Raw genomic sequence first — 27965 nt, forward strand, 5'->3', positions numbered from 1 at the left:
AAGTGGCACTGTGGCTCAAGTGGTAGAGCGCTAGCCTTGAGCTGAAGAGCTGAGGGACAGCGCCCAGGCCCAGAGTTCAGGCCCCACAACCGGACCCCCCCCACCAAAAAAAAAAAGTTTGGAAGCTAGGAGCCAGTGACTCAGGCCTATAATCCTTGCTACACAGGATGCTGAGATCTGAGAATCACTGTTCAAAGCCAGCTGGGATAGGAAAGTCTGTGAGACTCTTATCTCCAATTAACCACCAGAAAGCTGGAAGTGGTGCTGTGGCTCAATTGGTAGAGTGCTCGCCTTGAGCTGAAGAGCTCACAGACAGTGACCAGGCCCAGAGTTCAAGCCCCACAACTAATAATAAAATAAAATAAAATAACTAAATAAAAATGTGTTTGGCTTTTCACATATGATAAGCAAAACACTATCAAGTTCAATAAAAGTTTTCTGCATATAGCAGTTTAAAACTTTCTCAAAACACACAGCAAACAAGCAGAAATTATTAAAATTAAACCCATGTATCTTTTAAATCCTAAATTGCAGACATACCAAAATTTTGCAGTTAAGAGTACATTTGAGTCAGTGGTAAACCACAAGGCCCTGGGTTCAATCTCCAGTACTACAAAAGTAGATTTTGACTTATTTTTATTTTTATTTATTCTATTATTATTGTTACCTTTTGGTGGTGCTAGATTGCCAGGTCTTTGAGCATACTAAACCAATGCTCTACCACTGAATTATATCTTCAACCCCTTGCCTTTTATAAATGCTGTAAAATATTAAAATATATTTGGCTCCCCTAAAACAAAATACAATATCTTATTTTGAACTTTTCAATAAAACATTCCTTTGTTAACCGAATAGCAATTACTGAATCTTAAACAATTTTTCTGATGTAGCATGAATCTCAAAAATATATTAATGTGCTAATCTAAAGGAAATACTTTCTACTCAAAATCAAGTCTTTATCACAAGCCATGCAGTAATAAAACAGAATTAGTTTTAAAATTCCAGAGGAGTTCAAAAGTTTCTGCACTTCTAAAAGAGATTTGTGAGTCAAAGATTGGGGAACATTAACTTATTCTAATCTCTTTAATATGTAAATGAGTTAAGGGCCCAGAAAGGTTAAGAAAATGCCCCAAGGTCAAATACCCAGAAACAAGAAACAGTGGGACCTGAGCCAGGTCTCAGCTGCCAGTGAGATGCTCATTCTGCTCATTCAAGGGAAAAGACATCTCTACCTCAACTACCTTACTACTTTTTGTGCACCTTTCAGACTGCTTTCTGTGGGTACTTTGATATACCAGCAACTGCCAGCCATGAATTATGTCAGCATCTACCTATTTCATACTTGCTAATTAATTCTTAAAACTGAAGATGTTATTTAGGAACTGTCTCAGCTATCTATGAGGGAGAGGCAAGAGGATTATTTGAGCCCAGGAGTTCAAGGTCAGCCTGAGCAACCTGCAAGATCCTGCCTCAAAAAAAAAAAAAAAAAGAAAGAAAGAAAGAAAGAAAGATCAAGTTTTTGAAAGCCACAAAGATAGTCCATGTCTAGACAATTCTGATGAGATTTCTCAAGCAACACAGTGCAGCAATAGCATGATGAAGAAGGGAAAGTATCATTTTGGTTTCAGGCTAACCTAGCTAGGTACATATTAAAACAAAACAAAAGGCACAATGTGGACAATGCCTGCCTGAAGAAAACAAATTTTTAGGGACAAAAATTATTTCAGAGTTATTTCTGTGGCAAAATTAAAAGTACACAGTCCACTCAAATGCAAAGAAACAAATCATTTTACTATTTCAGGCTTTGAGGTTTCCCATTTACTATATATAAGGACACCTAGAGGTCAAAAGTAATAAATATTATATTTTGTGAAAAGCATGTTTTCTAGCTTTCTCTTAAAACTTATTGCAGTAGGTGCTCAAGAAAGTGAAAAGAAATCATTTCCCTACCTTATAAAAACAAAAAATAAGGCTGGTAATGTGGCTTAGAGGTACAGTGCTTGCCTAACATGCATGAAGCCCTGGATTTAATTCCTCAGTACTACATAAACAGAAAAAGCCAGAAGTGGTGTTGTAGTTCAAGTGGTAGATCACTAGCTTTGAGCACCGAGAGGCTAGGATAGCACACAGGCCCTGAGCTCAAGCCCCAGAACTGGCAAATTAAAAAAAAAATCAGTCCCATAACAATGGAACTATATAAAAGAGATACAAGAATCAACAGAAAGAATCTGAATATATGAAACTGTAAGCCTTGGAGTAAGAAAATGAAGTAGTATTGGATTACAATCCCAATATAAAATAAGTATCCATGATTCCATAATGACATAAATAAACAATTAAATAAATTAGTAAATATGGAAAGAAGAGGTGAATTCCCAGGAGGTAAAATTTCAGACAAGACCCTCAGATTATAGAGCTTAAGTCTGAGCTCTAACAATGTGGGCTGGGCATTCTTCCTTCCATAGCAGAGTTGGGGAGGAAAAGAGAGGAGAACATCAGTTCAGGTGACTAAGGTCAACACTCACAGTCCCAAGATCCATTGATGTTCTAAGGTGATGAAAATGGCACTTTACCTCCAAACCCAGTCTCAGTTTAACCAGGAGAAACATACCACATTCCAGTGGGGGTCTTTGACTATACACCTGACTAGTAGCCCAAAAACTGCTAGCATGATAATACACATCTAGGAAATGTCCCAGCTAAGAGGTACCTAAGGAAGCATAACAATTAAATCTACTTAGTATTCTAGGGAATCTTTAGGCAGAAGGAAGACATTAGGCAAAAACTATCCAAAGAGGCTTAGAAGTTGGCTCAGTGGTAGAGTGCTTGCCTCACATGCATGAGGCCCTGGGTTCAATTCCTCAGTACCACATAAGCAGGAAAAACCTGGAAGTGGCACTGTGGCTCAAGTGGTAGGGTGCTGGTCTTGAGCTGAAGAGCAGAGTTCAGCCCCCATGACCGACCAAAAAAAAACTATCCAAAGAAACCACAGACTTAAAATTATAAAATTGATGATTATAAATTATTATAAACTTAATTAAATTTATCAAGAGTAGTTCCTTAATTTAATATATCTACTATACTAAGATATTAATAGGAGGAACTATGGGATATATGGAAACTACTACTTTTCTCAATTTTTCCATAAATTTAAAACTTTTCTTGAAAGCATGAAGTCAGCTATATAAATAAAACAGTCCTATTTTATCTTCTTTCCTCCTAGTTACTTGCCAACGTAAACAACACTTCTTAATTAAGAAGAAAGAGTGTAGGAGAGAAGAGAAGGCAAAGGCTGTATTTAAGAGCAGGTCAGGAAGAAATCAATTCAAGGACAAAAAATGGTTACAAATCCAGGAAAAGTTTTTTAAATTTGTGGTCATTCCAAGATTTATTTGCCACAGGTTTGGTATTTTATTGTAGGCATCTATTTACTGAATTTCCCCAAAGCTCTCATTGTCACAACTCAGCTCAGCCATTGACACATATAATCAGAGATCCCCAAGAAAGAAAAGCATTGTGCTAAGAGCAATATTTATCTTTTTTTTTTGGTCAGTCATGGAGCTGTCCCTCAGTTCTTCAGCTCAAGGTTAGCGCTCTACCACTTGAACCACAGAGCCACTTCCAGTTTTCTAGTGGTCTATTGGAGATAAGCATTTCACAGCTTTTCCTGCCCAGGCTGGCTTTGAACTGTGATCCTCAGATCTCAGCCCCCTGAGTAGCTAGGATTACAGGTATGAGACACCAGCACCCAGCTAGTATTTATCTTTTTTAAAACTGAAAATAAGATATGTATGTAAAGAAGAGTTGGTAGGTCCAGGACCCATTAAACGTAATATTTCAATATCACATTAGTAATTCTATATTCTCACTATTATAAAGACATCAAATTATTAAGACCTAAAACTAAACTAAAAAGAAAACCTTTGTTACTACTCTACAGGGCAATTCTAAAATTATATCTAAAATAATTGTGAAAAGCTGAGGTGATAATTCTTTAGAAACTACTAGAAGATCATGCTCGGGAAGAATCTAGGACTGTTCCTTACAGGGAAAGATAAAACTGTTTTGATGTGTATGCTGATAATTCATTTTCAAACATTTTTCCAAATAATTTCACTTTCTGGCAGTAATACTGAAATGTTGTTCTAACCAAGACTCCTGCATAGCAAATGGTTTTAATTAAAAAGTGTAAGGGAATGGGGTTAAAGAGGGCTCTTCATTATAAACTTCATCTGCATTTTCTAAGAAAATAGCCAAGGTTTTCACTTCACAGAGACAGATTTGCATTCTCCAATTATCTCCAACTTGAAGGTAACTGAGTAAACAAAAGAGGGAGGGAAAAGTTTACTGAAACAGCTGTAAACACAAACTAAAGTAATTAAATCAGTATTTAGATGCCTAAAACTTAGTTACCCTTCACCCGCTTCAGACAATCAACAGCTTCCCAGCAGGATAGGGACCCAGGCCATTGCAATAATTTACATAAGAAATTAACAACCAAAATTAACATCAGAATGGTAACCCCTACAGGTGTTAAGTATCTGCTTATCTAAATTGCCACTAAAAAAAGCTTTACCTTTCTTTAAGCCTTAGGTAAACAGAGGATTTCCCAGGAAGGAAAGGTGGTTTGCCTCAAGAAGTTCAGTCAATCATTGCCCTACTTCAATGCCACTTTTTGAAAGAAAAACTTTAGAGCTGTTCTCCCTTTTGCTGCTACCAAGACATTCCTAGAACATAGAACTAACCAACTTGAAAGAACTACGCAAACTATAAACTTCCAGTTTATAAGCTACTTTTTATTTCAAATATCATCCTCTGGATGATTTAAAAGAGAAAACTGAGTAAGACAGTAATAATAAAAATGCCAAGTAGTTGACATAGGAATCTAAGCAAAGGACTTAACTAGTGTTTTTAGATTGTCTTGAAATTTCAATCTCTTACTTGGGTGATCAGTTCTTTGTTCTTAGAAACAGAATATTTTCTTTATCATTAAAATAATTACTATCTTCTCAAATATTTCACATGTTCTCATGTTTTAAAGTTTGAGAACTGCTTGCTATTTTTAGGTCACAGATTTTATATTTTGATGGGCACTAAACACCTTTCCATACCTAGTTGTAAATAACAACAGCACAGGATACCTAACAAGCAAACTAAAAGCATGCTTAGGGCACAGAGAAGTAGTGAAAACTCTCCTCCATTTTGATTATTTCAAAATTATCCTGTTTTTTATTCCAACTCTATTTAATTCTTGCAATCTAATAAGCTTTCAATGAGAATCCAACAATATTTTAAAGCACTGTTTTCAACTTGTACTTATTAGTTACATACAGGTAGGTGCTGAATACTCAATTAAATAGAAAGCATAACAATGGCTATAAAGCAAGTAGTCGAAAAATAATATGAGCACCTCCCCCACATTTCCAGGCTTAAAGGCTATTATTATACCAATAATTTAGTGTAGGCAAAAAATGAAGCAATCTTAAGTTGGAAGCAAAATGGAGGCCAGCCTTATTGAAAGAGCAGCAATAGTATCTACTGAAGAAAACAAGGCACAGAACTATTTAGGTTTTGCAGATTTTGTCTTCATATTCCTCAGGGGGAAAAAAGAAGTCAATAGAATATGAAACTCTACAGCAATGTAAATTCTTTCTTTTTATATGTAAATATCTAGTTTATTCCAAATTACTTGTACTTTAGGCTTTGGAAGGAGAGTGTCCTGAGATTTTTGTTCCTTCCTCCTCCCTATTTCTCTACAAGATTTACATGCATTGGCATCATCCCTGAACTATGCCAATCTAGGTAACTTAAGTGCACTCAGGCTACTCTGGATAAAGTAAAACCTATGTAGTAATTATGCTGACGGTTTTTCATAGACTCCTTTGTTGAATGGCAACTCTTTTGTACAACTACTTAAGGACAAACATTTTTTTAAAAAACTGAGTGGCAGCCATTTGTTAGGAAATGGAAAAACTTGGAAAAAATTATATTAAGTGAAGTAAGCCAGGCCCAAAGAAACATAGGTCCCATGGTTTCCCTTATTTGCAATATCTAGTATATGTACGAGTCAAGCGGAAAAGGTCAGATAATGTGATGTCAGGAAAATGAACCCTTAGATATGTATTTTTATGTTTTTTCTTTCATACATGTGTTTCTAACGCATTTATAAGATTATCTCTTTGTTGCTTTGTATGTCCCTCCCCCACAGTATAACCCCTGCTTTCACTATATTTGATGTCAGTATAACTTGTGGAGGAGATGGGGAAAAACCAGTTGTTTAAGGATACAGGTGGATCTGATGCAACAATGAGAAGTACAAGTTGTCATGTCCAAAACGAGCTTTACAACGTCGGTGGGGGGGGGGAAGGGAGTGGGGGGGGAGGGGGGAAGGAGAAGGATTGGGATGGGGGGGAGGGGGGAGGCTGGGAAGGGATGGGAAGGGTAAACAAAGGAGGAGGCTGCAATGCTTGGTAAGAAATGTACGCATTATCCTGCCCATGCAATTGTAACCCCTCTGTACAGTATGTTCACAAATAAAATTAAATTAAATTAAAAAAAAACTGAGTGGCAGGGAGAACACAGGATTTGCTGTGAATCAAAACCATAAAATGCTAAAAATGTTAGAAAACAACATTGTCTTATTACAAGTATGGCTAAAATCTTGGAAGTCAAGGTTGAGAAAAATGAGACTTTCAAACTATTTACCTTTTTGTCCTGTATAGATAAAAATTTACATTTATAATCTCTATTATTGTTTAGGGAGAGAGATGGAAAAAAGAACAAGAGAGAACACTTAAGAAGTTCTTAAGTAACATTTTATTTTTACTGCAGTGCTAGGAATGAAATCCAGAACTTCAAGCATGCTAAGCAAATATCTTCCACTGAGCCATAGCCCTAAGCCCAAGAATAGCATTCTTGCAGAAAGTACATTGTGTACTGAAAAAATCTCCTACCAGTATCTAGACATCTCTTTGCTCAGACCCTCTGAATAAAGGATTCATCCCTTGAGTTGTGAACCTCAGTCTCTATAGTATGAATGACAATAATTATCTCTCTTGTAGATCATGCTGTGAAGAACATAACCATACATTCCTTTCCATAAGTACTAACTTCCAGCCTCCAGCACCACATAGAATGCTTACTTAGTACAGGCCAGACACAGTATGGGAGGGAAAATAGCAAAGAAGAAAACAAAGGTGAAACCCACCATCTGTAGTGCAAGATCCTTCTGGGGCAGGTTTTTGTGAATAGGGAATTGGAGGACTGTTTGAATCAGACATTTCTTCATCATCTTCATCGTCTTCCATGTCATTAACTGTTAGATTGTTCGAAAAATCCAGACTGCCATTTTGAGTGTAGCGGTGTACCAAATCTTTATCCAGATCCTCTACTTTGGGTTTGACATCTGGGTAAGCAAAGAAATGATAAAGAATTTAATTTAAAAATTTTACTTTTGGTTGGCACTGTGGCTCAAGTGGTACAGCGCTAGCCTTGAGCTGAAGAGCTGAGGACAGCAACCAGGCCCAGAGTTCAGGCCCCACGCCCGGACCCAACAAATAAAAATAAAAATTATACTTTTGGAAAAATAACCAGAAAAAACCCAGCACAGTGCTGAATAATGTATTTGCAGAAAGGAGATTAGTAACCTAACTTATTTCAGAGCTCCTGAAACTCAGAATTACCACTTTTTTTTTTAAGAGTCTAGATATATGTGTGATTGAGAATCTTACCTGCAGATGGGAAAGGATGCTGGTCAGGGTCCAAATAGAGCTGGGAAAAAATTGGCCGTGGCACCACACTACTACATCGGAGAGAGGCTTCTATGGAGTTGTGGAGTGCTTCTTCAAATCGAGCAGATTTCAGTTGCCCAGCATATGAATTCCCCATGGTCTACATGGACAAGAGGAATGGTGGAAGAATACAGTCATAATTACCCACGGACATATGTGAAAATGGAACTAGGTAATTTGAGGGGCTGGTAAGAGATAAATAGGGGCTGGTAGGAGATAAATAGGAAGAAAGAATGAAGGAAGGGGTGATACTGATTGAAATGCTTTGTCCTCATAAATTTACATGCTGAATTGAAACCCCTTGGTACATCTATAGAAGAACAATTTGAAGAATAAATTTTAAAAAATGGAAAGCTTTAAAAAAAGAAAGGAATAAAGCTAGGCACTGGTGGCTCACGCCTATAATTCTAGCTACTCAGGAGGCCGAGCTCTGAAGATCACAGTTCAAAGCCAGCCTGGGTAGAAAAGTCTGTGAGACTCTTATCTCCAATAAACAATTAGAAAAAAACGAAAGCAGCACTGTGGCTCAAGTGGTAGAGAGCTCGCCTTGAGCTGAAGAGTGCTGGGATGGTGCCCAGGCCCAGAGTTTGAGCCTCACGACCGACCAAAAAAAAAAAAAAAAAGGAATAAAGGAGAAAATTGACAAAAATTATTGGTTAAATGTTTTCAAAGTACGTGTATAGTACACATGAACTACATCTACCTATCTAGCTATATATATTTTTTTTTCTGGTCCTGGGGCTTGAACTCAGGCCTGGGCACTATCTCTGAGCCTCTTTGTGCTCAATGCTAGAGGTCTACTACTTGAACCACAATATTACTTCTGACTTTTTCTGTCTAGTTTATTAGAGGTAAGATTCTTATGAACTTTCAAAGCCTAGGCTGGCTTTGAACCATGGCCCTCAGATCTCAGCCTCCTAAGTAGCTAGGATTATAGGCATGAGCCACTGATGCTTGGCTTCTGGCTATAATTTAAGGTATGTATTTATAAAATGCATTCTTAAAATAGCTTATATTTTTTGTTTCGTGTGTGTGTGTGTGTGTGTGTGTGTGTGTGTGTGTGCTAATCCTAGGGCTTGAACTTAGTGCCTCAAGTTCTCATTTTGGTTTCATGCCCATGTCTGGCCTCTACCACTTGAATTACACCTCCTGCCCAACATACCATACTTTTTTTTTTAAGTGTACTGGAGTTTGAAATCAGGGTTACACCTTGCTAGATAGGTCATACCTCAAGTCATACCTCAAGCCTTGTGTTATTATATCACTTGGTTTTCAAAATGTCTCTTTAAATATTCTTGATTCAAAAGAATTCAAAAGTAAAAAAAAAAAAAAAGTTCTGGTCAAGGCTCTCCAAACAGCAAAGCAACACTGAATCTTCAGTGTTTTTAGACAGTGACCTATACTTTTCATTACTAATATTTGTGTAGTACAAAATTTTCATGTATACTAATAGCAACAATTTTAATTTACTATGTGCAACAATTCTCAAGTGATCCAGGGTCCCCACGACCTTTTCAGGGGCCCCTGAAGTCACAACCATTTTTAAACTATTATTAGAATTTTTTCTTGTTGTTGTTGGTCGTGGGGCTTGAACTCTGAGCCTGAATGCTGTCCCTCAGATCTTCAACTCAAGGCTAGTGCTCCAGCACTTGAGCCACAGCGCCACTTCTGGTTTTCTGAGTGGTTTATTGGAGATAAGAGTCTCACGGACTTTCCTGCCCAGGATGGCTTTGAACCGTGATCCTCAGATCTCAGCCTCCTGAGTAGCTAGAGAATATTATTTATTTTTTTCCCCACTCTTACTCTTTCTTATATATAAAGTGGAATTTTCCAGAACCTCTGTGATATGTGATACTACAAGATTACAGAATGCAGAAGCAGATGGGTATTCTACTAACTCTTTTTTAAAGTAACTGTTTCCATAAAATACATTATTTATGTTAATATATAGTGAATTGTTTATTATTAAATTTTTTGCTATCGGTCCTGGGGCTTGAATTAAGGGCCTAAACATTTTCTCTAGATTTTTTTTTTTTTTTGGGTCCAGTTGTGGGGCCTGAACTCTGGGCCTGCGCGCTTCCTTCAGCTCTTCAGCTCAAGGCTAGTGCTCTACCACTTGAGCTACAGCGCCACTTCCAGCTTTTTTTCTTTTTGCTTATGTGGTGCTGAGGAATCAAACCCAGGGCCTCAGGCATGCAAGGCAGCGCTCTACCACTGAGCCACCTTCCCAGCCCCTCTAGATATTTTTTCTCAAGGCTAGTGCTCTACCACTTGAGACACAGCTCCACTTCTGGCTCTTTTTCTTTGTGATGGTCAGTTGGAGATAAGAGTCTCAACCGGGGCTGGCTTTGAATCATGATCCTCAGATCTCAGTCTCCTGAGTAGGTAGGATTACAGGCGTGAGCCACAGGCACCTATTATTAATAATTATTTACAAAGTCAACTAGTTTAAATTTCTAGCACACATATCTATATAAAAATTCAATGGGGCCTTGATAACTTTTATGAGCTTAAAGAATTTATTATCTAAAAATTTGAGAACTACAGGGCGAGGCTTTTTTTTTTAAATGCCACTCCTGGGGCTTGAACTCAGGTCATGGGCACTGTTCCTGAGCTCCTTTTGCTCAAGGCTAACACTCTACCACCTGAGCCACAGTGCCACTTCTGGCTTTTTCTGTTTATGTGGTACTGAGGAATCAAACTCAGGGATTCATGCATGTCAGGCAAGCACTCTGCCATTAATCCACATTCCCAGCCCATGGGCTAGTTTTATAAACCATTCAATAGTAAACAGTATACTAAGTAGTTTATAAAAATTAGCCTAGGTCAACATCAGGAGTCTGAATTAGATCTGATCTCTTTCACATCACAAATTAGAAATCACAACAAAAGACCTGAAGCATGAAGATGCTAAATGACTTGCTTACTATCAGTCAGATGGTAAAGAATGAACCTAGAACTCAGTACCTACTTATACAATGACAAGTCCTGTACTCTACTATAGGTTCAATCCCGAAATATTTCATTTTTAAGACCATGGTGATGATGATGATGATGATGATGTATTGGGTCTTGAATTCAGGACCTTGTACTCTCACTTGGCTTTTTCCACACAAAAGCTAACATTGTGTCACTTGAGCCACACAAAGAATCACATCATCTCAGACTCTTCTCATAATTTAATGAATAACAAGAGAAATACACACACACACACACACACATAAAGCAAATAAAGATCGCTGTGAATAAAACATTAAAATAAACATGAAAATTAAATCAACATAAAAATGAGCAATATAGTTTAAGAATCATAGGAGATTCATTAGATGAAGACAAAGGGAAAGATTCACTCCCTATTTAGGCTTGGAAGAGTAAAAGGAAGTTGTCCATTTCAAATAAAAATATATCTGGGCATAAAATATGATCATGTAAAGGAGTATAGATAGATGTGATGCCAGACTTCTTTACTGCTAACTATGAAGGTCTACCTTGGACAGCTCATATTTACCCCAAAGTGGATGGAGTTCAAAGGAAGTTTAATATACTATGTTCTAAATTTCATATACCATGCTATTTAGAGTCACTGCCACAGTTGGCATTGGCCACCTAGACTGACAATCTTTCTTTCCTTTGAATGAGAACATGCTGCCTGAGACAGCATAACACCTGTTATAACGTTAGAAGATGGAGAAATACTTTCCAGAATTAGTCATTAAATCAAATGTAACAAGATAACAGACTTGTGAGTTCTATTATAAACTACCTTATTATATGTACCTAGCTGACTGGGTTTGAGACAGAATTATAGCATTTTCCATGCTTACTTCAAAGGACAAATTGCATAAAATGCTTTGTTATGATATTACACAGACCTCTGAGATACTAATAAACTCTTTTGTGATATTAAGGAAAGCCTAAGAAAGATGGTAAACAGTATGGACTCTTTCTGCACTGTGATACTGTGATTGGGTGTCTTTCTGCTTTTGTCTTTGCCCTTTTGCTACAAAAGAAACTAAAAAAGAGGGAAGGTAGTTTCCATTTCTGGTGAGTTGAAATGAAAAAGTGAAGAAGAGCAGCTTGGGAAATAGGTGCTAGCTAATACTGATACAGCCTGTCATTTTTCTTTTCTCTTGCAAATGGAAAGGAGAAGCAACATACTATCAAGAAGTAGGTCATGTCAAGAAAATACCAAAGTCCACATGAAGAATTCTCTGGGACAAAGATGAGATAAAAGAGAATACATACATGTAACTGACTGAGATGTATTTAAAATATAAAACTCACAAATTACTTTTGCTTTTCAAATGGAAAATGAAAGTGTCTCTTAGAAAAATGAAAAACAAAACAAAGAGCTTAATTCATTGAATATGATTAGAAAAAAAGGGAAAGAATAACATTTACCCTATTCTTCCTGTCCTATACTCCAATGTAACCAAATAGTTTTGGTTGACAGAGAGTGATCTTTTTAATGGAGAATTCCAGTTAATAAATGTGCAAAAATGACCACTTTGTGACTGCTAATGAAATATTCATAAGAACAATGATAAGTGAAACTATTAGGTGAAAGACGGATGGGGAACTACATAATGGAAATATCAGACTCTCTTCTTGAACACACTAATCAAGAGATATGGTGAGACTTTGAGCTCCAAGGGAAACAACATGAAGCACACACTTCCCCAAGAAGCATTCCTGCCAAAAGGTGCAGCGTATCTAGCCAATTCTGTAGAGAAACATCAATTTAAAGTGCTGAGAGAGTGGGCTGGGAAGGTGGCTCAGTGGTAGAGCGCTTGCCTTGCATGCATGAGGCCCTGGGTTCAATTCCCCAGCACCACATAAGCAAAATGAAAAGAAAAAGTTTTAAAGTGCTGAGAGCTGGGCACTGGTGGCTCATGCCTGTGATCCTAGCTACTCAGGGGGTTGAGATCTGAGGATCATGATTCGAAACCAACGAGGGCCAGATTTGTCTGTGAGATTCTTATGTCCAATTAACCACCCAAAAATTGGAAGTGGAGCTGTGGCCCAATGACCAATAAAGTTCAGGTACAGTGCCCAGGGTTCAAGTCCCACCACTGGCCAAAAAAAAAAAAAAAGTATTAAGGAAAAAATTAAGTGAAACTACAAAAGAACAGGTAGAGGCTGGGAGGTTAGCTCAGTGGTAGAGTGCTTGCCTCGCATGTATGAAGCCCTGGGTTCGATTCATCAGCACCACATAAGCAGAAAAAAAAATAGCTGGAAGTGGCGCAGTGGCTCAAGTGTTAGAGCGCTAGCCTTGAGCTGAAGAGCTGAGGGACAGCGTCCAGGCCCAGAGTTCAGACCCCACGACCGGACCCCCCCCCAAAAAAAAAGAACAGGTAGATTCCAAATGAGAGGTAGGAGTAGAGGGCAACAGACATGGGTTCTGCAAAGCAGCCAGCGTCATCCAGTTTTCAAATGTTGGAATTAAGATTCAAGTTTAAAATCAAAATTTCATGTTTTTCCTGCTAAAACATTGCTGTTTGAATCAGAAAAAATAAATAAATAAAAAGTAGCTGGGCATGATGGTGTGTTCCTGTATTCCTACCACTTGAGAGGTTGGGACAGATAGGTAGATGGTGAGTTCAACCCAGCCTAGACTCCAGAAGGAGAAACTGTCTCAAAAAAGAAAAAGAAAAGGATAGAAAAGAAAAAAGGGAAAAGTAAAAATGGTACATTTTGTTTATAGGAATGGTATATGTAATTATTTCTGTTTTAGGTACTTTTAAAATTTTATTTTTATTTTTTTGCTGGTACTGAGGTTTGAACTCAAGGCTTCATACTTGCTAGACAGATTCCCTATCTCCAGTCCTAGTTCTACACTGGTTATTTTTGAGAGAGGGTCTCAACTGCTGTCCACAGGCCTGCCTGAACTTTGATATGCCTATTTTAGGTTTTCTATTGCTGCTGAGGTATCAGGCACATACCATCATACTCAGCTTCTTCTGCTGAGATGGAGTTTGGGGGACTTTTCTGACTAGGACTAGACATGAACCACAATCCTTTCAATCTCAGTCTCCCATGAAGCTCACAGAGTTGTGTACTACCACACCCAGAAATGGGTTGAAAAGAAGTCTTGCAAGTTTTTCTTCCCGGGCTGGCCTCAAACTGCAATCATCCCATTCTCAACTTCTCAAGTAGCTACAATTACAAGTGTGAGCCATGAGATGAGTGTTTTTCAAAGTAGAATTTGACTGTGTGCCAGGCATAGGACAAAAAAAAAAAAAAAAAAACCAAACCCAACTTTGTATAGCACAGTTTTCCTTTACCTTTGTTTTTGCAGATGTTATCATTCACTTTCCATTTCTTAACAATAATATAGCATTTACAGAAATCCTAGAGGTACGTATATGGGTTTTGGAATCTGATAATCTTAAGTCAAATCTTGTTCCACTACTCCTTGTGTGATATTGGGCAAATTACTTAAGCTCTCATTTGTCAAAAAAAGTGGCGGTTATTCGATTAGTAATAACATGTTTTGTGAGACTACTTGAGATTATGTATTAATAAAATTTTTAAAATTTTTCTTGTGCCTGGCACAAAGTGTATAAAATGATAAATAATTTTTCAATGGTATACTACATTAAGAGTACCAAGTAAAGATGTACCCCTTTCCTTGAATGATTTGGGCACTAAGTAGGTTCCAAGGCACCGTTCTGGCCACAAATGACCATCAAGGTAAAAAAAAGCTGCTACTTCACACTACAGAGAAAATGATGGGATGATTTTTGACACCAAGAGCAGTGGTGCCCAATAGAATTTTCTAAGATGAAGGAAATGATCTATATATTTACTGTCTGATATAGGTAGCCAGAAGGCACACTTGACAGTTGAGCACTTGAAATATGGCTAACAAGACCGTAAAACTAGATTTTTAATTTTATTTCATTGTAATTTAAGTAACCACATGTGCTAGATGGTTATCATATTAGACAGTAGAACTCTAGTGTCTATATAATGACTAGGAGATATAAATTTAAGTTCTAAGAACTCAGAGATGGCTGTATCCCTAGTAATGTAGCTTTGAACAAGTCATTTTACTTTTCTCAAGCTCAGTTTCTTCATCTGTAAAATGAATATATAGAGTGGACTGTTACTATTGCTTACAGCAATACAATTCTTTGACTTCGTGTAAGAAAACTACTTGTTAATGCATTACTGATAACATGTTTCTATTCATTAAATTATTCACCAATGAGTACTGTGGCAGACCATGGGCTTAGCATGTATGAGGCCTTAGGTTCAATTCCTAGAACTGGAAAAAAATGTTTTTTTCAATGGTGAAAGTGATAATGTGTAATTCCTATACAAACATTGTTCTTAAAAGTTCTCACTGGAGACCAAACAAGTGCACATTCATAGTTCTTTCTTGTGCGTGTGTGTGCTTGTGTGTGTGTGTGTGTGTGTGTGTGTGTGTGTGTGTGTGTGTATGTGTGCACAAGCTAGTCCTGGGGCTTGAATTCAGGGCCTGGGTGCTGTCCCTTAGCTTTTTCAGTCAAGGCTTGAACTCTACCACTTGAGCCACAGCTCCACTTCTAGCTTTTTGTTGGTTAACCAGAGATAAGAGTCTCATGGACTTGGGCTGGGAAGGTGGCTCAGTGATAGAGCGCTTGCCTTGCATGCATGAGGCCCTGGGTTCGATTCCTCAGCACCACATAAGAAAAAAAAAAGCAAAAAAAAAAAAAAGAGTCTCATGGACTTCCCTGCCAGGCTGGCTTCAAACTGTGATCCTCAGATCTCAGCTTCCTGAGCAGCTAGGAGACTACAGGCCTTAAGCCATTGACACCTGGGTTCTCTTGTGCTTTTATAGCATTTATTTATTATTTTCATTTATTTACTAGGGGGTTGAGATTGATTGTACATGCTAAGAATGTGTTCTAGCACTCAAATGTACCCTAGCCCCAGTTACTCTTTTTAAACTGGCATTTTAATTATTTATATTAGTTAGTCTTAATATTTGGTAACTAGTTTTTGTTTTTAAACTTACAGTTGAGTAAAAAGATGAATAGGTGGAGCTTTTATGTGTCTTACCCAATTGCATATTAAGCAGGTCTGAAGAGATATGATCTTCCAAGCACATTCCAAAACTGCACAAAGCTAACCATGGATCTAAAACAATGGGTTTTATTTCATTTTTTCATTCTCTTTGTTGAAAACCTTAGAGTATGAAAACATACTGAAAGATAAAAATTTCAACTTCTACTATACAACTTCATTCCATACATTTAGGTGGGAATTAATCAGTTTTGACAGCTTCTGATGCTAAAAGTACCTCAGATACCAAAATACAAATTTAGCTGTATAATTTAATTTAATTTTTATGGATGTGCTTACAGACAGCAATATCTCTTGTTAATACTATTATATGCCAAATAATTTCATAATACTTATTTAAAACTCCTAATTACAAGATGGGGTACAATGTTCTTTTTCTTTTGTAACACAGGGTTACTGGAAATCTTTATTTTCTTCTTTGAAATGCCAGAAATTCTTCTGTAAAATAAACACATCTTGTCAAAGCTCTCTGGAACTAGTATAATTACCAGAGGCAATCCCTGTGTAAGATCAAAGAACCAAAACAATAATAGGCAACGTGTGACCTCTACCATGTCACCAGAGACCAATTTTTCAACAGGGGGGAATAGTCAATAATCCAGAACAGAAAACATTAAATAACAAGAAATGCTTCCAAAGTACAGCTTGCCACATTCATCAAGGACTGTTGCAGAGAGATTTCAGAGACTCTGTGATTTCAGAGAATAAACTTCTGGGGATTTGTTACTATAATCATTAAAATTTGCATAAAGCACAAGAGGCAAAAACAAATTTCTTAAACATAGTAAACTTTCAAAAAATTAAACTACTAAAATAAGTTTCTACATTTTAGTTGATACTTTCAAAAGTGCAGTGGGAAGGGCAAATATAATCATATTTTTCATATGAACACTGACCTGGTTTATTTACCTATTCTCATTTACATTACCTAAGATTATTTAGACCTTGGATCATGGACATTAATCAGAGAAACATAATTAGTAATAACACATTAAAGACTTCTAGGCAGTGTGTGTGTGTGTGTGTGTGTGTGTGTGTGTGTGTATTGTTTTGGGTGATGGTAGGCCATTTTGTAATGCACGTGGCTGACTAAGAAATTAGAAGGCTGAAAGGAGAGAAAAAGAAATTCCTACTCACAAATGACAGTAAATCAGAAGCACATTTAAAATTGACTTTCAAAACACTGAAAGTCAAGTGGCTTTACAATCACTAACATTTGATTGTTTTTCTTGAATGCTACCACCAAACAGCTGCTTCTTTTGAATCATATATAAGTTGGAGGATTTACAAATGGATCTGAATTACACAATTTATGAAACACATATTCTGCCATAATTCAGAGGCTACTGAAAGAAGATGAGCTCAAAAGAAACAGTGCTGGAAATTCAAAGCAACTTGAACATTCTGTCCTTGTATGGGTTTGTTACTCCTGTGCTCTCCATCTCCCACTCTGTCATCTGCCTGTCTTCTCATCTTCTTATCTTATTAATGTTGTTAATTGCATTTGTCAGTTTTGCCACAATTTCAATGCTACTTAACAGCTGCAGGTTTTCTTTTGTCAATTATCCATCACTACACTTAGGTTTCTAAATTAGCTGTTGAAAAGAGCTTTAACCTTGAGAGGATAGAAAAAGAGCACTCTGCATGCTAAGCCTTACATTTATGAATATGCTCCTATAATAGGAGTAGTAATCACTTTAAAAGGATTGAAAAAAAACATACATACAAAGTTAATAAATATATTAACTATAACCATAACCATAATATTAATTCATAATTTCGTAAGAGAATGTTTCATAAAACCTATTATAACACACTCATAATTTTATCTATTTTCTTTGCTATACATGTTGTAATTTCTTCCTATATATGTATGTGTATATACCGTATAAACTGGAATGACAGATACTAAATCTCTCACTGTCCCCTTTCACTCTCTGCCAGGTGGCTAACACCTTTCAAAGGTATTCATAATCCTGTAAGTGGGTCTCTTGAGGTCATGTACTATTAGAAATGGCTTTCACAGCATGAGGATATTTTCCCCCTTCTCCATTTCTTTTTAAAGAGAACATTATTATATTGCTGCTTTTTTTCTCCCCATACTAGGGACTGAGCAGGGTTTCATATATGCTACTCAAGTGCTCTAGAACTGGCCATACAATAGAATAATCTATTCTTGACTGACATTGATTATTTTTATTACTACAAAATGACAAGAAACATAAGATTTAAGGCTAACCACCAACTGATACCCCCTTTTACCAGCTATCAACAACAAATTTAAAAACCTGAAAGCTAGAGATAGATGTGCAGCATAGTGGTACATTGTATAAGTGCATGAGGCCCTGGATTCAAAAACTGTCAGGCAGAAACATACTTAATGTACAGTTTCTTCCCTTTATAAATAAGTTAAACTCAAAGATAACTTTTTAGAGTTAACAAAATTTTGATATTTTAAAGATTTAGTAATAATATCCTATGTTAGGTAAGATCAAAAGCAGGTAAAATAAATTTTAAATTAATGTAGGTGCACTCCTTACCTCTTTCTTCTTGCCCCCCCTCTTTCTACTCTAATGAAAGAAAAGGTGGTATTTCACCAGTATGAAATTCTTCACTGAGACAGAACATTAAAATGATAAACATTTTGGAAAGCAAAGTACACTTCAAACCCAAACTGTTCTTTCAGACGTATATTGACTCTTATAGTCCTTGGCAACATTTGGTAAGGATTATCCTTCCATTAGACAAAAGCAAGCATTCCTTAGATAAATCAGGAGTTTTTGCCATGAGACTCATAAAACCTTTTCACAACACAGATTTTCAAGAGAATCCTTTAAGGTTTTAGGAGGCTGCTCCTTTTACTAAGTAACAAAATACACCCCATGGTGTCTTACTGACCCCACTCAGCTGTCCTTTGACCTCTTCAATTGTTGAAGCCTAACTCCAGGGCCCACAGAATTTGCCTCCATATCAAAAAGGCTAATGTTGCTTCCTCCTAGCACCTGGTGAAACAAAATGCAACAGTCTCTTTCTTCTGCCTCCTCCTCTCCCTCTCTGACCATTTTCCAGATGTTCCAGACCCAAATGTTAAGCCAATACAGGGTTTTGGTATCCTCGTGGTCAGCTTGAAGGAACAAACAGAGACGAGGCTGAAGTGGCAATGACCCTCTTGTTCTTTTTGGCCTCAAAAGGATACAGCAGGCCATAAAAGAGGAAAAGATCTTTGGCCTCCCTTGGAAATGCCAGGCTATTTAAGCACATTATAACTTCCAAAAGGAGAGAGACATCTTGGGTTATATCCCTTCTGATACACTAGTGTTATCTAAAACAGTAATACTAAATTCTCAATTTTATGCAAGCTCTTAATTTTCTTTGCCATAGGGGGAAATAAGCAGTATCATTTCTTTTTCTTTTCTAAATTGAAATCCTTATTTAAAAAAAAAAGCTTTAATAAATACTTTATAATATACACCAGGAATAGTCATATGTGAAACAAAATTTAAATATATGTGGTTACTAGTATGGTTTGAGTTTTTCTAAACAATCTAGAAGTCTTAGACAATTTGAAAGATAAAAATCTCCAACAAAGACAAATCAAAAACTGAAATTTTGCTCTCATAATTTGGGTATACAGGGGAAATTTTATTGCTGAATAAATTTTGTGGGACTAGGGAAGTGGGATGGGGTTTATAGAAATGTTTGTTTAATTAATTTAAGAACCAAACACAGTAGCTTCATTTAAATTCTAAATCTAAGTCCTTAAAACAAATCGGATCATGAAAAACTGGAAGTTGGACATACATAATTGTACAATACCTTGGTTTAGTTATTAACATTTTTGAGTCATGTTCATGATTAAGTTCATCAGTCAACACTTCAGGGAGCCAGTTGCCTAGGTGATAGCTTGCTGAAGGCTTTTTCACACCTGTAAAAACATTAAAAAATAAAATATATAATTTTAATTATATATAATACAATATATAATCAAACATTCTGTAGCACAACAATCTAAATATCAACAAAGTTTTACCAAATCTGTATACATCACAATAGACAAATATACAGATATTCTTCCCTCCTAAATACTCCCCAAATAATCCTAATTATATATACTCAAAAGTAATTTCTATTGCTCTTAAGAATAAGTTTGCCTACTCTGTATTTTTGACAGGCATTATCCTAATGGTAAAATTCTATAGAATACTTTTAATTTTAGGAATGAAATCAGTGTATGACTTTCTTAGTAAGGAGTTCGGGAATTTTCTAATCCCTGACATCTGGTCAAAATTACTCAAATGTAAAAAATTGAAACTTAAGTAATACTGATAGGATTTTTTTTATTTCTTGAAACTGTTCCTTTTATAATTTTAAGAAAAGATGCTTAAAGTGGGGAAAGAGCTAGGGCTCTATCCCTTGAGCCACAGCTCTACTTCTGGCTTTTTAGTAGTTAATTGGGAATAAAGAGTCTGATGGATTTTTCCTGCCCGGGCTAGCTTCGAACTTCGACCTTAGCCTCCTAAGTAGCCAGGACTTCAGACATGAGTCACTAGTGCCAGGCTTATTCTTTTTGTTTTGTTTTGTTTTTGTCAGTCATGGGGCCTGAACTCTGGGCATCAGCGCTGTCCCTGAGGTCTTCAACTCAAGGCTAGCACTCAATCACTTGAGCTACAGTGCCACTTCCCAGGCTTATTCTTAACCCTTTTAAATGTATTCCTAGAAGATAGTAATTTAACTATAATTATATATTACTGGTTGAAAATTATAGTGTGCCCATTATTCTCTTTGTGTAGTAGATTATGGTCAATATAAACTATTACATGAAAATATAGGAAATGAAGTTGTAAGTCAGGAAGTAAATGAAGATTATTTCTCATTAAAAAGTTTACATATAACTCAGAAGTATATCTTGCTCTTTGTTACTGGGTCTAAAAAGAAAACAAAGAGGATTTTTCTAAGAATGCATTCATTTCAATACAAATATTTATAGCAATGAAAATATCTGAAGTAATGTTCACACACCATGTTTTCTAAATGATTGGTTTTGATTTTAGTTTCCTTTTTAGGCCAAGTTGAAAGACAGAGGGAGAGAGTAAAGAGCCACATCAGCTCTTGTAATAAAAACACTTGTCTTACCTCTCTCATTCTTCCAAGAATATTTTCAGGCAAAATAATAGTTAAAAATGCAGGACCAATACTTTCAAACTTATATTTTTCCCACTCCCACACATACAAATAGACATCAGGAGATTGCTACCTTTATCCAACCCAAGATTACCCCATATGGTCAGCAAGGTCAAACTGCATTACGGCCAATGAAAACTATATGACTCCACAAGGACCTTAATGATTTTTTTTTAAAGGTCAGTAATCCAATTCCAATAGCTTTGGAGTCTAAAATTGCTAATTTTTAGCCACGTGCTGCACACTTCACCTGCTAGTAATGACATTTCTGTATTTTCTTCTAATTACACTCAAAGCTAAGACCTTTGGCCCTGGGCCACAGACCTCCATTCATGCTGCACACATTCTCTTAAACGACCTGATCCTTTGTTGTCACTCTTCCTCTTTCATCTATTATTTACACCCATAGAGAAGGAAGATACTCTACCATTTGTGTCGCTTAAAGCTTCTAATCATCTTAATTTCTTTACCTTTCAACCTATGATCTTTTTTTGTAGATGAATGCCAAAAAGTTTGACAAAGTCATTTTTATTAAAATTACATCACCCTCCATTCCCCCCCCCCCCGCCTTTCTTTATTTCCCAGCCAGGCTTCTTTCCTGTCCTCATCTTACACAGGACATACTTTGTATCAGCCAGCATTTACAAATTTTGAACATGGCTAACAAAATGAATTCAATACAAATCCCCAACTTTTTCTGTCAGATGAATAAAAATTGTACATTCTTTTAAACCAAAGAGCTCATTAAATGAAACTGGAGATTATTTTAAATGACTTAAAATCTGTCCCAGCCTCATTTAAGCATAAGTATAGAATGGTCAGGACTATTTCACAAAAACACCAAGAATATTCAGAACATAGTAAAAATGTGAGTTACATGGCCCAAACTTTTCAAACATTTTAAAATTTACAACTGCCTGGCTGCTTACAGGAAAAGAAAAGAAAAGAAAAAGAAAAGGAGAAAATACAATAGAAACATCTAAACGTTCAATTCTTAATTAATCTTGAAAAGATCACTGATTGCCCAAAAAGCAAAACTCTCATACAAAACCTTCTCCTGACACTCTTCCTAGACTTTTAAAAAAGTATCCAAACACATTTTACAAAGTCAAAACACAGAATTGTTTACCATGATGCAGGTGTCTCCCTCAGATCACCACAATCACCAAAGATTCTGATTTCCAAGATGTTTATAAAATGACATCTGATCCATCTTTGCTTGCTTCTCCTATTGCTCAGCTTACTCTTGATTTCTAACAGTGTTTCCTGTTGTCTGTCCCCTCCACAGACCCTGCAACCCCTTGTCTTTTCTTATTTTCACCATTTGCTTCAACCAGCAGTTCACTGGAGACCCATCCATCTTGTAATGCCTAAAGTGACAGATGCTCTCAGGGACGACCACACTGCTGAGTGAACAAAAGATAACATCACCTCCAGGAACTCCAGAGAGAAATACAACTGCAACCTTAAGACAGGGGCTGACTTGACAGACATTGGACCATAAACCTCTTCTAAGGGAAAAAGAAAACAATTGCCACACACACAAAAAAAAATCTGACACAATCAAAGGCAGAAAAGAGTGATTATTTGTGGATTGCCTTTTCACTCTGTAACTCACTTCCCCATCCCCCAACGCTATTATATAGGGGCAATTCACTTGCCAAGAGGCAAGAGAAGTTCTTGGGAAAAGAAGCCTTTTTCAAGTATCTTTTATTCAACAATATTCAAAGTGAAATTCATTCCCATGTGTGTTTCAGGAAATCTAAGACTTGCATTCAGTTTGACCTGTTTGGTTTGCATAAAGCAATCTCATCTCAGAAATGCTGACTCAGTTCCACTGCTAGAAAAGTCGCATGCATACTTTGCAAATTAAAAACACATTAAACACATTAGAAATTAAAAAGTTACACGTGACACAATGTCAACAATATGTATAGCTCATAAAAATGTCCATCACTCATTCATCAGGCAACCTCCAACTTATGTTGAAAAAGACAGTTAACGAAAGGATTCTGGGAAGGGCTGCAGAGCCCTTCTAACAAAGGAAAGGTCATATGAACATCTCCCAGCAACAAAACTAATGACAGAGAAGCTGTAGATGCAAGGGACTCTGCCTGATGCTAGCTACAATTTGAGGGTTTGTTGTGTTTCAAGCATCTTATTTAAAATCATGACACAGAAGTAGTAAATAAACATTTCTATCATTTAGATATTGTAAAGAGAAAATTCTGAAGAACTAAAAAGCAAAAACCAACCTAGAGGTTCAATTAAGAATACTATGTGTGATCAATGTCAATTATGGAGATTAACAACCGGTTTCTGTAATAGACATCAAGTGGATAGAGGTAAGCCTCTGTTGCAGGCAAATACATTATCATTCTAAAAAAGGGAAAGTAATGCAAATATGTCTCACCTAAATAGCCAAATGGGCTTTCCCTTCAACAATATTTCTAGGAAACATGAGCATTTAATTGTGTAGTAAAGATATTTTAATTTTTCTTAAAGTTTCTTGTTCACAATGCCCTTAAGATATAATTATGTTTCTTTGGAATTCCTAATGATTCCTCTCATCCAAATTTCCCCCAAATGTAAACATTTAAATGTATTTTATATTCTGTGATTTGGAGGATAAAAGAAAAAATTTAACTCCAGAAATCAATGTAGTTCTTCTTACTTAAACATTTTTATGGCTTTCTTATTTCCTCAAACACTTCATTTAACCCTGCAAATAATAGTGTAATATTTCATAATCTGAGAATTTTGTTGTTTTTTTTTTTAAAAAAACCAATGCAATTGGCAAAACAATGCATACGAAACAAATAAATGAGTTTGTTCTAATATGGACTTGATCTTTAATGGAAGACTTTCACACACGCTGGCCCAAAATAATTTCTCCCCAAACCACTGAACCAAAAGTAGTACATCTTAGTTCAATACTCAAACTTTGGCATTAATACCAAGAGAGATGTGACCTTAAAATGACAGCTCCATTACAGAAGGCTCAGAAAAAAAACACAATTAAATTATCTACTTCGAAACACAATAAGATCAATATGCATGCAGGAAAAGTACACTCCCAAGGAAAGTTCTTATTGCCTGACTGATCAAAAACAAAACAAAACTTTTCTTTCTATTTTTTTTTAAGGGCCTCTTCCAGATCACAGCACCAGAAATCCACACAGGAAAAAAATCCATCAAAATGAAACCCTAAAAGCAGTTACCCTTCACCATCCTATTTGCACTTCAAAACCCTGTTAGCCCTTCAGTTAAATCCCAGGGCTGAACCATTTCAATAATAAGAGAGGTGGCCAGCAGTGATTTATCTCCCATTTGGCTTCTGGACAGAATTGTAACGTCTAGGAAGCTTCTCTTCCCTAACTGGAACCCTTTCCTCAAGTCTGCTCCTTCAGTTTGTGTAGCCTTGGATCTGGAATACTTTTCAAACAACTGGTAGGTTCCTTCCAATCAGAGGCAAGAGTGGTCTGTAACTCAAGATTTGGGTGCATTCTCTTGGCAATGATTTGACAAAATGGAATGCCAGTAAGTAATCAGAGGATTGCAAATACTAGGTTAAAATGCAGCTTCTCTTTGTTGTAAATTGGAGAACAGAAGAAACTTCTTAACTTTAGCCTCTCTTCTCTCATATATATGTTCATTTTTATTATGACTTTTTAAACTTTTCCCAATTTATGCCTTAATAGCCTTTACTTTGGAGTATAGTAGTCAACTTGCTGTAATACGTGTTGACTTAAATCCATGCATTATAAAATATTTTAAAAAATAAAAAAAAGTAGAGATTTCACAGGTCACAAAGTTCTGGGTCAAAAAGACTTAAAAAACAAATAGAAAATATTATGACTCAATTAATTTTTCTTCTACCTTGTTATCAAATATGTACTGCAGATGTTGTCTTACACAGTTTTCCTCTGGTAAAATAAACTTGTAACAATGTTATTTAACTTGAATTCCAGAAGTTATAAAGTGTTAATATAGTGAAGCTATTTCTTAAAAACAGAGGACATTTGCTATTTTATAATTAGGTCCATTACTTTCTAGAGAAGGACAGAAAGTATTTTTCCCTATATGTTCATTTTTTTTGTTTTACTTAGAGCTCATTTTTGGATTAGTAACTGTTGCTACCTATAAATGTATTAAAATTTTGCACCTCCTCTACTGATTTTTGAGTTGAAAAATGTCAAGTTATTTCACTAACTTTATATATTTAGAGACTCTAATAATAAGTACCTTTAATAGATGAATAATTTTTAGCCATATCAATAAAAATTACATTCCTGCTATTAAAAAAATCTATCACAAACATCCTTCTTCCTCACGAACAAATAATTGTTCACTTTCAGAGCTTCATATACCACAAATTCAAGTAAAACCAATCCTTTAACAAATGATTTTATTTCATTCTGCTAGGGTAAAGGATCTCAGATTTACAGCTGAGATCATATAAAATTCAAATTGCATATATTAAATCAAGGAAAATAAACAATGGAAAACCCAAGTTACTTGAATTTTTATATCACTAATACAAAGTGCAGTGTTAAAAACAATATTTAAGAAAACAAATTTCTTACTCTACTGGACAGTAAAAAAAAAAAAAAGAAAGAAAAGTTTTCCTCAGAGAATTGACAAAAGTAATTGATTCACTAGAGAGGAAATATTCAATCTTCATTAATTATTTATTCAGTGCAATAAATTGTTAGGTGCTACTTAGACAACTAAGAAAAATTGTTCTTGTCTTTGTAGGAATCACATTCTGGAGAAGTAAGTGGAGATGAAGCAGTTTCTCAAATCTTAATACTGAATTTCAAAATGACAATGATAATAATTGGAGATGTGCTATTAAATGTATATTATTACTTTGAAATCTGATACCAAAAAAGTAATTAACATGGCTTGCTTGGGTAAGCAACTCAATTTCCTATTAATGGAGCACAAATACATTTGCATATTCAAGATATAGTTCCCATCTTTGCCACTCAACCCAGTCACCTATTTTTCTCTAGGCCTCAATTTTCTTACCTATAAAATAAGAAGGGGATTAAAGGCAATACATTTCTAGATTGAAGACAATATGGCAATCTCTAGATAACACAATCTTTTGCATGGAAATCCTAAGACTCCACCAAAACATGGTTAAAACTAATAAGTAAAATTTATACAAAGGATATAAAATCACAGACAAAAATCAGTATCATTTTTATGATCTAATAATAAACTATGAAAAGAAATTAGAAAAACCATCCTATTTTTAATAGTAAAAAAATTAAAGTACTTGGGAATCAATGCAATGAAGGAAGTGAAATACCTGTACACTGGAAGCTACAAAACACCAGTGAATGAAGTCGACCCAAATAAATGGAAAGACATTCTTTCTTCATAGATTGGAGCAATTGATATTATTAAAATGTCCATGTTACTCAAAGTGATCTATACATTTAACGCAATCTCAATAGAAATTCCAATAATATTGTCATATACATTTTTAAAAACTTTATGTATTTAGCCACAAACTACCTTGAATGATCAAACCAATCATAATCCCTAAACAAAAAAGGCTGAAAGTATCACACTACTTGACTTTGAAATGGACTACAATGCTATAGCAATCAAAACAGTATGGTACTTGCATAAAAAATAACACTAATATAAAAATAAACCAATGAAACAGACGAGAACACAGAAGTAAATCCATGTATTTACCATCAATTGATTCTCAATGATTAGGAAAATTAGACAATTGCAAAAAAATGAAATCAGACCCTATCTCGTATCATATAGTTACCAAAAACAAAAATACCTTGGAATAGATTAAACACTTTAATGTAACACTTGAAACTATAAAACTACTGCAAGAAAGAATAAGAGAAAAGCATCATGATTTTGGTCTGGATTATTTTGAATATGACTCTAATGGGACAGGCAACAAAAACAAAAACTGACAAATGACATTGCAACAAGTTGAAAAGCTTCTATACAGCAAAGGAAACAAGTAACAGAGTAAAGAAAAAGCCTACAGATTGGGACAAATATCTATAAGCCATACATTTACTAGGGGTTAAAATCCAAAACATACAAAGAATTTATTAAAAAAATTTTTGATTTAAAATTTTCAAAGAATAGGTATTTCTGAAGAGGGGGCAGATAAATGGTCAACAAGTCTATTATATGCTCATTATGCTATTCACCAGGAAAATGCAAGTTAAAGCCTGAATGAGCTATCATTTCATACCTGTTAAAGTGGATACCACCAAAAAGATGAAAGATAACAAGTATTGGAAAAAATATGAGAAAAGGAAACCCTTGCACAATTGGTAGGAATGTAAATTAGTACAGCCTTTAGAAAAAAAAAGTATGAAGTTTCTTCAAAATAATATTAGAATTCTCATGAGATATAGAAAACTCATAATTGGTTATACAATATTCACTACAACATACTGTGTTTCTTTTCTTTTCTTTCTTTCTTTCTTTTTTTTTTTGGTTGGTCATGGAGCATGATATCTGAACTCTTTAGCTCAAGGCAAGCGCTCTACCACTTGAGCCACAGCTCCACTTCTGGTTTTCTGGTGATTAATTGGAGATGACAGTCTCATGGACTTTCCTGCCCAGGCTGGCTTTGAACTGTAATCCTCAGGTCTCAGCCTCCTGAGTAGCTAGGATTAAAGGCGTGAGCCACCAGCGCCCAGCCATAAGCCATGATTTTTGATAGTTTAGGTGTATTAAATGTCTTTTCAATTTATAATTGTCTTTCTGAGTTGTAATTTCTTGATAAACTGAGGAGAATCTTTATAGGGTTCAGTACTATCTTAGTTTTAGTTATCCATTGTCTTGTAATGTATTCCTTGGGGATAAGAGGGTGTGTGTGTGTGTGTGTGTGTGTGTGTGTGTGTGTGTGTGTGTGTGTGTGTGTGT

The 27965-nt window shown here is 35.8% G+C and overlaps 1 protein-coding gene across 1 annotated transcript in view; it reads right to left on the bottom strand.

Moving 5' to 3' along the window:
* Greb1l (growth regulation by estrogen in breast cancer-like) overlaps window positions 1–19740 on the bottom strand; it is a 130663-nt gene extending 110923 nt beyond the window's left edge. Inside the window, exons 1-3 of the mRNA XM_013014823.1 lie at window positions 19677–19740; window positions 7731–7890; window positions 7208–7405 (exon numbers count right to left, since the gene is read on the bottom strand). Coding sequence (XP_012870277.1) covers window positions 7208–7405; window positions 7731–7887 — 355 coding nt within the window. The 5' untranslated portion in view covers window positions 7888–7890; window positions 19677–19740. The remainder of the gene's footprint in view (window positions 1–7207; window positions 7406–7730; window positions 7891–19676) is intronic.
* Between the last annotated feature and the right edge of the window lie 8225 nt (window positions 19741–27965).

The sequence above is a fragment of the Dipodomys ordii genome, unplaced genomic scaffold (assembly GCF_000151885.1).
Source record: "Dipodomys ordii isolate 6190 unplaced genomic scaffold, Dord_2.0 Scaffold25, whole genome shotgun sequence".
In the NCBI taxonomy this organism is placed as follows: Eukaryota; Metazoa; Chordata; class Mammalia; order Rodentia; family Heteromyidae; genus Dipodomys; species Dipodomys ordii.